General features: G+C 43.8%; 1 protein-coding gene across 1 annotated transcript; it reads right to left on the bottom strand.

Annotated features, from left to right (window-relative positions):
- Positions 1–783: 783 nt before the first annotated feature.
- Positions 784–10,120, bottom strand: scaf1 (SR-related CTD-associated factor 1). The gene is made up of 5 exons (XM_070923667.1): positions 6,601–10,120; positions 4,572–4,654; positions 2,579–2,884; positions 1,467–1,595; positions 784–1,222 (listed from the first exon to the last, which is right to left on the bottom strand). Exons 1-5 carry the CDS (start codon positions 10,025–10,027, stop codon positions 1,064–1,066), a joined length of 4,104 nt encoding a protein of 1,367 aa, XP_070779768.1. The 5' UTR covers positions 10,028–10,120; the 3' UTR covers positions 784–1,063.
- Between the last annotated feature and the right edge of the window lie 695 nt (positions 10,121–10,815).

The raw sequence follows: 10,815 nt of genomic DNA, 5'->3' as shown, positions 1-10,815 counted from the left end.
TACAACCCCTCAGATTGTCACTTTGTAACATATGGTGGGAACACTGCTTAAATTCCCTTCAGAATGGGTTACCTGCACCTATGATCTACTAGGACATTTAAATTGAGTAAACCCACAATTATTTCATTAGCTTTGTTTAATGTGCAATAAATTCAGTTGAAATAGCTGAGAGAACCCAGCATTTGTTGATCTTTTTGGATTACTACATTAAATTAGTCTATCTGTGACTGTGCTGCTTTATGCCAAAGCTTTCTATACCAATGACGATTATTTACTACTATAGCAGTACTGGAGGACATGTAATGCAAATACAGAAAGCAGTCTAAATAAATCAGTCCATTCTGTTGTGTACTGGTTTTCAAGCAACATTTATATTTTGTTGGTCAAGTCATTTTATAAAGAGATTCAGCAACTTTCTCAACCTCACTAACGCATGCACACAAAACACAGACAGCAGAATCAAAGAACTGAGAGGTCAAGTGTCAGTGTATTTGAACCATTATCATTCAGCTGTCCAACTCACAGACAGCTCCAGCTTGCATACTGTCTGCAAAGACGCAGAGACAGAGGGGAAATGCGGTGTAGTGTCCTTACAGTACTGTACAACATATTTTGGTGTATGCAACTGGGTATTACATCTCCACTCAGCTTGGATTATGGTACACATGGGGATGGAGTAGACAAAGTAGCATGAACACAGAATCCAATGCTATTGGAAAAATAGCCCTGCAATTAGCACCACCACTGTGAAGCTTCTAATGGACACAGTCAACAAAAACTGTAAGCATCATAAAGGTAGTATTTATTGCAGGGTTGATGTACTGGACTGTATTAGATCACACAGGTGTGCATGAGAGCATCCACTTTCTGAACATTGTATACATGATTTTCTATGTGTGACATATTTTACAGTAAGATCACAGTGATAAGGGGAGATAGTTCCATAAGATCACATAAAAGCAGAGACAAAGTGGGATATGAAAACATTAAAAAAAACAATCAGTAGATGGCCCAGATCTTGAGCAGAAGGCGGTGTGGGGGAACATTTTTAAAAAGTCTCCAATCAGGCAGAGGAATGCAGCGCACCTGGCTCCCTGTCGTCCCTCTCTTCCTCATCCATTTTGCGTCCATGTTTCCGGAAGTATTTGTAGCGCTGGACATATAGCTTTACAAGGTTGCTGACTTTAACCGGGTTGATTTCCCCAGTGCGGCTGTGGCAGATCTGAGACAATGACACAGTGAAATTAAATAGCCAGTTTCAGTACAAGAACATTAGTTTGTGTTTTGTTCATGTGGTTTCATTGTAGGAATAGATACTACTTCTGCTTTTCAGCCAGATTGACTTGTTTTTAAGCCTTACTCAAACTCCATGTAGTAACACATTAACTACATTAAGTAAGATGTGCATTGAGGTACACACACTGATTTAACTAGGTGCGTTACTCGATGTGTGTGCTGATGCCGACCTTATGCACAGCTTTCCTGAGGATGTCTTTGTATTCGTCCTTGTTGATGTCTTTGCGCTGATAGTAAGGTTTGATGGCAAGCTTCACCTCCTCCACTGCCCGCTCCTGGGTGTGCAGCTTCTTCAGGTACTGGCAATTCAGGTAACAGAAATTTTCAATTAATGATACAATAATAATAATAATAATAATAATAACATTTTATCTGTATAGTGCTTTTACAAACACAGTTAAAGTGCAACACAAGATAAAAAAAAGATAACACTGTAAGAAATCACAAAATACCGTAAATTTGTGCAACTGCAGACACAGCCAGGCCTGTATTTAAAAACAGGCTTATATAGTGACAGCCCTTTAATACTAATTTCCCATTCCCAGACACAAATATTATTTTCGTTCACTAATTATTACATTTTGAGCAATTTACTATGTGAGCCGTTATATTTGTACTCAAGATATTATTTGGATACTTGCAGTTCAGAATGTACAGTATATAAGTTAAATGATAACTTTAGGCAGAAATCAAAGAATGATTATGCATGAAGTATTAAGGATAAAAAATATACATGTTAACAGCATAGAGTTCTTCAAAATCAATGTAAGATGTTTGAGGTCACTTGACATGAGCAGTCTGATAGGGGAGTGGTTTGCATTCATCACCAGAGCTGAGAGCATCGGAGCGTGCAGAAACAAGTGTGAACGAGGGAGTGCAGAGCTCCCCATTTCCTCTACAGTTAGGTTGACAGGTATGTCATTTTATCTCAAGATTAGGTTTATAAACTTTATAGCCAGCCGTGCTCATACCCCATTGTTCTGTGTTTTTTTTTTGTTTTTTAGACTACTTTATTTGTTTATCAATCAGTCTAACACTTGAATATGAAAATGGATGCATAAGATTAAAATAAGATAAAATAATTACAGCTTCTGTAATTTTTCCATGTTTTAAAACTGTATGAATATGTTTGTCTTATTCAAGTAATTAATAAGTTGACATTGTAGACTGAAAAATATTGGCCTCTGTGGTAGACGCTGATAAGCAGGCATGCAGCAGTAGTGGGATATGTTATATGGAGGAGGGCAAATTGCCCTGATCTGTACATGAACTTCTACTTTACCTTATCAGGGTCTTTGCTCTCATTGTCCCATCCAGTGTCACCAGAGCTCCCAGTCACTCCTGACAGCCCCACAGGTATGATGGAGGGTGGGGTCTGTGCACATCCACCACCTATGGAGGGATGCAGGAGAGATGGTGGAGTTTTGGTGCAGCCAACCAATGGGAGGGAGCTGTGGAGGATGAACTGGGCTGGGCTCAGACCAGGAGGCGGAGGGAGACATGGAGGGGGAGGGATCTGGGAGGAGGAGGAGGCTGAGGAGGGAGGAGCGTGCTGCTGGGACTGGCTCTGATTGGCCTGTGAGAGGATCTATATGAAAGACATGAGATAAAGTAATGGCACAGTCAGATGTGGAACAGGGCAAGACACATTTGCATCTAGTGGCTAATTGACCCACCTCCTTCAATCTGATTGAACTTTGAGCCTGTTCAGACGTGGTATCAACATGCGTCCTGGGTGATCCGATCACGAGTGGACAGCTCAAAGTACGCCTGTGCACATCTGGCATCAACATGCGTCTAGAGTGAACACTTGTGATTGGATCTAACTTCCCTGCTCCATATGCAAATAAACATGAACATCATTTCCATTTGCAAAGACCAAATACATTGTCGTCTTTAACTTGAATTTGATGAATTTACTGTTCATCAGAGCACAAATGAGACAAGAATTAGGTTGGAAAAACAATAGATGCCGCTGGAGTGTAATGTTTTTGGGGGCCATGACTCACTGATTACTGTATGAAACACAACTTTATTCAATGATTCTGGTGAAACTTAATTGTGTTTTATGGAGAAAATTATTTCTATATATATAATTTTCCCTCTGATGTCCTTCGGCTGCTCTGGCTCAACTCTGATTTACGGAGTTTACCAATGGACAGATAGCTATATTGTTGCAAAAGTAACCGCTAATTGTAGCTGCCGTTACCTAATTAGCTCAGTTAGTCATGCAGCTAGCAGTCTATTAGCTGTAAAGCTTACATTAAGCTTTATTAAACCTCCTCCTCCTGGCAGTCCAAAGCTCCTGTGCTAGCAGTGTAATCACCAACACCCTCCCGGTGCTTTGAGCTCACAGTCCGGGCAGCTAGAGCTTCTCTAGCTCTAGTTGCATGGCCAACTAACAGCGGCTACAGTTAGCGGTTACTTAAACAACAAGTAAAGCTATCTGTCGATCAGGAAACTCTGGAAATGAGAGTTGAGGCAGAGCAGCCAGAGGACATCAGACAGCGTGTTTCGTGTGTACTCCATCCACAATAATCTATTGCTTGTTGTTTCACATTTTGAGTGACTGCGTATGTCCGCTTACACAGAGAAAATCAGTTGAGTTGGCAGCCCTTCAGTGTGGCCCAGGATGCATTTGCGTACATGTGGCCATATGTAGCCTAGACCACCTCTGAATGTGGTCTGAGCGATATGATCTCAAAAAATTGTTTATATTATTGTTTTATAACTACACAGCAAAATAATTCAAGCAACAGAGAAGAAGAGATGGTGCTTGGCTGCAGTGAGAGCAAGGACAGTGACAGAGGTTAATGACAGTAAAATGGTAACCCTAACCCTAATAAAATGATGTATGATTAACTCAATGGACTGCTGTTAACCTGTGAGCCATGCTAGCTCTCATGGTTTACATTTACAACCCCATGTGTCAGATATCAGATTGAAAAAATGAAAAATGGGTTTTAAAAATACCATTAGCTGCACAGCACAGCAATTACTTAAGGGATAATCAGCAACAGAATGGATCTGACAAATTTACTTCTCCAAATTCAGTCACCATTGCAACCCTAGCATGTAAGTACAGTCAATTTTTCTGAAAGTTGGTTGTGCTTTTTTTCCAACAATGGAAAACAGACAAATTGCAGACATATTGTTTTTGTACATCCCTGAAGGTGCCTCTTAATTACCTATTTAAAAAACATTAATTTCAAATGAAGACTGAGGAGAATGACCGCATAAGACAAAGAGACAGTCAGTCAGTGTCACTCTCTCACCTGGCTGGTTGCTTGAATGAACTCTTGTGCTTTTGCTCTGCTGGCGATATTGGCCTCCTCCATTTTGAAGAGCAGAGCAGTCACTGAGAGGAAGAATGATAGAGACCATTATTACAGGACAAGAACGTGTCTATAAGGCTATACAACTATAAGGCTATACATTAACTGATAAAGATAACGCGTATACAAACATACATACATATACACACACACATATATATATATATATATACATACTCATATATACAGTGCTTAAGAAATTAGACCACCTGTCATAAAAACGAGAAAACACAAATATTTTAGAAATCTGTCAAAAACTTGTTTCAAACTAAAAATTGTATTGTTATTTATTAGGCAAATAACAAACTGGAACAACTAAATAGTCCTTATTCACATAAGTTTGCATTCTTGCTGGCATTGTTTTTATGTACTTTTCGACAGTCTCTTTTGTTATTGAGTTCCAAATAGTTTCTAGCTGTTCCCAGAGACTTGCTTTTAGATGAAACTTTTGTGCGATCTATTTTTGAATTCAATAAATCCCAGATCTGTTCAATAGGAGTCAAGTCTGGACTTTGACTTGGCCAGTCCATCAGTTCCAGTACTCCAGATTCCTTTTTCTTGGTCAAGTAGTCTCTGCACAGCTTTGCAGTATGCTTGGGGTCATTGTCTTCTTGTTATATGAACTCACGACCAATCAGGTTCAATCCAGAAGGGATTCCATGATGCACCAAGATGTTGTGGTAGACCTTCTTGTTCATGATACCGTCAATTTTAACTAATTTGCCCATGCCGTTTCCACAAATGGAACCCCATACCATAATGGAATCTTCACCGTGTTTCACTGTGGGTGCAATGCATCTAGCATCAAAACATTCTCCAGCTTTTCTGTGGACATAAAGACGACGATGCTGACCGAAGAGTTCTAACTCCAGAGTTTAAGTCCAGAGTATCTTCTTCCAGTCATCTACAGTCCAGTGTTTGTGCTCCCTGGCAAATTTTAGGCGTTTTTGGATGTTTGCAGGCCTCAATAATGGCTTCTTAGCACCTATTCTTCCCTTTAAGCCTTGTTCCTTCAGTCGTCTGCTTATGGTCATTCTGGAGACTTTCTCAGATTCTGATCTAGAAGCATTAATCTCAGACTGAAGATCAGCAGTGGTCTTCCTTCTGTCTCTAGTACTTAAAATCTTGAGGTGCCTGACATCTGCTTCAGTTAGCTTTCGTTTTCGGCCTCTTCCTTGACGCATTTTATAAGTACCAGTCTCTGCAATCGAGTCCGAGGCATACTTGACCACACTGTGAGAACACTTTATGTCTTGCCCTATTTGTCTCAAAGACCATCCAGCATCATGAAGTGCTTTAATTCGGACTCTTTCTTTCTAAGTGAGTTCCCTACGCTTCACAAGTTTGAACAGGAGTGAGGAATTTCAAACTGAATTCATGTTTTTATACCCAAATTTGAGCCAGCACACTGGAATTCTCTGAGAAGTCAGAAATTAATCAAGAATAACATACAACCACTTAAACTAATTTTTCTGTTCAGGAATGCAAGTAAATAACTGTAATTTGGCATCTCAATCAAAAAATAATAATGTGCTTTTTTTCCTGCTTTTTTGTAAAACAGTAAATTTCATGAAAATTCATGGATAACAACAATAATTATATTTTAGCATTAAAGATATCATTTTGATTAAAGAGCTTGCACATACTGGTGCATTAACCATTACAGAAACATAAAAAAATATTTTGGTAATCAGCAATACTGTTAATTTAGGGCAGCGGTGGCAAACACCTTACACTGGGTGGTGGTCTAATAAATTTGTTAAGCACTGTATATATATATACACACACATATACATATATATACACACATATACATATATGTTCCAAGTCTCTGAAAGTGTTTTTTAAAGTTAAAGAAATTAACTAAAGCTAGTAAAAGTCTGTAAAATAAAGCGTATTCAACATTAGTAAGGTATGAATGTTTCGTAATAACATAGCAGACTTCTGTACATCAATGGAGGGAACTCACAAGCTAGGACTCCTCCAGTTGTGCAGTCCACCCCAGTCTGCAGACTCCAGGGGAGCGCAGGTGCTGCTGGAGGGGGAGGAGGAGGCTTACTAGCAGACGAGGAGGAAACAGAGGAGGAGGAGGGGTCTGACGAAGACAGAGGCAAAGAAAGGGCAGTGAGACCGCAGCCTGCCGAAGAGGATGAGCAAGGAGGTGAGGCCAGAGATTTGGGTGCATCATCTGGAGGAGGGGGCTTGGCAGTGGGAGTAGACAAGGTGATGCTGAGGCCAGCTCCCTGGGGGGTGGACAGGCTGGATGGACTGGATGCCGGGAGTGTGGGGCTGGTCTGACTTGGACAGTCCTCAGCTAGGAAAGAAGGGTCTGGAGTCTTACAGCTACTGTCCACAGTCTGAGAGTCAGGCGAAGACTCTCTCGTGTCCCGTAAAGGAGCCATAGCGGGTGGAGGGGTGTGGGGTGGCGAGGATGAGGGTGGGAGCACACTGGTGGAGGAGGATGAGGATGAGGAAGAGGAGGAAGAACAGGGTACAGGGCCAGCTTGGCCAGTATGTGGACTGACTGATTTGCTCCCATCTCCAACTGCTGACTGAACATCTAAGGAGGTTCCACCCCAGCCCTCAGATGTCGCTTTTGTTTGAATGCTGTCTCCAGCTGTCAAGCCTCCACCTTTTTCTCTTGTCTTCTTGGCCAGGCGACGGCGGCGCTTGGTTGCCAGAGATGATGAGGGAGAGGAGGCAGAGGAAGAGGTGGATGTGATGGAGCTTGCTTTTGATTTCTTGGATTTCAGTCCTGCAGGACTGGTTAAGGACGATGGTGGTGCAGCCAGGCTGCTTCGCTTTCCCATACTGGCCAGATCTTTACTGCGGCTGCCCAGTGACAGCGGCTCTGAGCAAGGTTTAAGGAAAGGAGACCTGCTTTCATTGTCCCTGCAGAAAACTACAGCAATTGAGCCACCCACCACAGAGCCCCCAGCACCCCCTCCTGTACCTCCTGGCCCTAGGAGGTCCATGCCCAGCTTTCCAGAGCCAACTGAAGCCCCTGTGGTGCTGCTCACACCCTCACGCACCAGTACAGACACTTTGGACTGAAGCTTGCCTTTCCGACTGCCGCCACTCTCTTTCTTGGATTTTCCAGAGCGACCCAAATCCTTTCTGCTGCCTTTGTCCCGGTCTTTGTCCTTTCCCATCTTCCTGGCTCGCTTTGCTGAGGGGAGGCCAGATGAGACGGAGGCAGAGCCTGAAGTGACCGTCAGTGAGGAGAGGCATTTGCTTTTGGTTCTATTGGAAGAGGAAGAGGAGGATTCAGATTGGCCAATTTTCTTTAATGTGCGAGATTTCTTTTTCGGGTGAAGTCGTCCAGTCTTGGGGGTAGCTTTAGTTTTAGGGATGGGGACAGGCGGTTCTGGAGGCAGGACGGCAGGAGGTGTATCCTCCAAAGATGGGTAGTCCGAGTCCAAAGCCTCACCATCCAAAGACAACACATCAATCTCCAATTTGTCTGAATAGCGGTCTGACTCATAGCTGTGATATCTTGGTGGTGAGAGCGACTGTGATCGGCTGTGACAACTTCCATGGTCCTCCATCTCTCCAGCTGAGTGCCATTTTCTCTTCTTCTTCCTCTTGTGGGGTTTGTCAGATTCCTGCGTGGGGCGAAAGGGAGAGGTCGGGGCGAGTCTTGGGGAGCCAGGTACGGTGGTGGTGGTTGTGGTAGTGGTGACTGTGATGGTTCGCTTAATGGCAAAGAGGTCAGACCCATTGAGGTCTTGGATAGATGGCGGGACAACAGGACGACCGTCCCGTCGCCGCTCCCTCTCGCGCTGCCTGTCTCCATCATCTTCCCTCTTTTCCCTGCTTCTTTTGGACCTCTTTGAAATGCCCCGCTCTCTGCTGCTTGAATGTTGTCTTCCCTTCCTTTCCCTCTCCTTCTTTTGAGAGCTAGAATCTCGATCTCTTTCATCTCTTCTACCGCTACTGGTGCGATTTTGTTCTCTCTCTCCCCCTCTCTCTCTATCCCTCTCTCTGTCTCTAATTCTGTCCCTGTCTCTGTCTTTATCTCTTTCCCTCTCTCTATGCCTTTCCTCAGATAGGCTTGAAAAGGAGTGTCTAGTGTGGCCCCCTCTTCCTGAAGAGTTGCAGGATCGTGTGGCCTCTGGGCTGCTGTGACGTCTTTTCTTCCTCTTCCGGCTACTGCTCCTGCTGCTCCTCATTCCTTTAACCTCCTTCCCGGTCCTGTCCCCTCGCTCCTTTTCTTTGCTCATCTCCCGATCTCCCTCTTTGTCCTTCCTTCTCTTCTTCCTTTTCTCCTCCTTCTCCCCAGCCTTTCTATCCTTGCTTTTGTGTCGATCTCTGTCCTTGGAATTCTTGGAGGACTTGCGGCTCTTGCTGCCTTGTTCTACAGGAGGTGTGAGAGGGGAAGAGGGTGTAGGAGCAGGGGGGGGGGGCGGTGGCTGAGGAGAGAGGGGGGAAGAAGCAGGAAAGGAGAGATACCTTTCCTTCCGCCTGCTGACCAGCTTCCTTCTCAGATCCTCCACTCCTACCACAGGCTCATCCTCAGGCTCCCGGTCCGTCTCCCAGTTGCCCTCTGTGCGGACTGACACAAAGCCATCCCCGTCCAGCACCCGTAGGATGCGCTCAGGCTTTGAACCAAAGAAGGAGACGCTGGGAGAATTCAGGGGGAGGATATCTTCAGCTGGTCTCTTATTGCTTCCATCTCTGTCCGCAGCCCCAACTATCTCCCCCTCCTCTATCTCAGAGTGATCAGAGTCAGCACTCTCCCTCTTTCCTCCAGCTTTGGTAGTGCTACAGTCCACTCTCCTTCTCAGAGGGAGCTGGGTGGCCAGACAGGGGCTTGGCAGGTCAGTCAAGGTGTCAGTGGAATCTGGAGGTTCTTCCTCTTTCCCCTCCTCCTCATCTCCTCTCTCAGCATTTCTCTTCACCCCTCTCACTTTGCCACTCTCGTCATCTGCGTCTGATGCTGGGGAGCCAGTTGGGTCAAAAGGGTCATATTTCTCTCCTTCCTGCTCCTCTCCCTTCACTCCCTCAGTTGGATGGAAAGGATCATACATATCCCTTTTCCTGTCCTCTTCCTCACAATCAACACTTAGCTGCAATGATGTGTGAGGGTAGGAATCAGAGGAGGTTGAGTAGGGTGTAGGGGTGGAGAGAGACTGTGTTGCTAGAGAGGCAGAAGTGGAGGACACCCTTGCCACCTCTGTCCCCTGGATCTGTCCTTTTACATGGTTCTTATAAATTGATGGGTTGGCGCAGACAGAAGAGGATGTAGATAAGGGTGAAGATGGATCAGATGAAGGAGATGACACAGAAAGGGAGGGTGAGCAGGGAGGAGGGCTCCTGGCAATCTCTCTAACTCCACTTGGGGAAGAAGAGGCAGCAGGCCTCCTTTTGAAGCCTGATGCTGGAGTCAAGTCCATGGGCCAGGAAAACTGGTGATGCAGAAGTCAGACAGTGGAACCTGGAGGTTGGTAGTGATGGGCAAAGCCACACTGGATAAATGGAATCCAGGAATAAACCTGGTAGAAAGGACAGGACACATGCAGTCTTTATCTTGCAATAAAAAATAACATGAAATCTAACAGGAAATGTTGAGAAAGTACCCTGTGGTATCATTTGTGAACTTTGGATTAATTGCAACAAATTTCCATGCCAGGACCATGTTAGTCTGTAATAGTGATTTCATCCAATTCCACATCTTTCCTCTTCATCCTACTCACTAAGATTTCTATTACTCTGAAAGGGAAATATTTTTGAGGTCATTTAGAAAACAATGTCTCCATTACATAGTTTGTCCACCAGACAAGTTCATTTTTCACCAATAAAATGTCCTACGCAGTACATATGTCACTATTAAAAAAACGAATTGATGGGCTCCATATCAAAAAGTGTTTGTTTACACTATGTGTTTATGTAAAAAGAAAAAATAAAGTGTATGTAAGCCAATTTCAAATACAGATATGAAAAGTCCAGTATTGGTTGGGCTACAGTCCAGAATCAGAATCAGAATCAGAAATCACACTTGGCTTTATCAAATGAGGTTTCACTTACATGAATGGGGAGAAAGTGGAGACTGTATGCCTGAGAGGAGTAAGTCCAGTCAGAAACAACATAAACGAAAAACTGCACTTTAGCGTATAGTGCATAAACAGATGTATGCAAGTATCTACAGCCCATTGTCTTTCTATGTTGTTGTTTTGCCAATGAC

This window comes from Enoplosus armatus, chromosome 17, assembly GCF_043641665.1.
Source record: "Enoplosus armatus isolate fEnoArm2 chromosome 17, fEnoArm2.hap1, whole genome shotgun sequence".
NCBI lineage: Eukaryota > Metazoa > Chordata > Actinopteri > Centrarchiformes > Enoplosidae > Enoplosus > Enoplosus armatus.
This window is presented reverse-complemented; position numbering and strand designations above follow the sequence as displayed.

Excerpts from the sequence above, each read along its gene's own strand:
- scaf1 (XM_070923667.1), bottom strand. The coding sequence starts at position 10,027 with ATGGACTTGACTCCAGCATCAGGCTTCAAAAGGAGGCCTGCTGCCTCT. Across the intron at positions 4,655-6,600 it reads AACTGGAGGAGTCCTAGCTT|TGACTGCTCTGCTCTTCAAA; the intron begins GTGAGTTCCCTC and ends TCTTCCTCTCAG. Across the intron at positions 1,596-2,578 it reads AGAGCAAAGACCCTGATAAG|TACCTGAAGAAGCTGCACAC; the intron begins GTAAAGTAGAAG and ends CTGAATTGCCAG.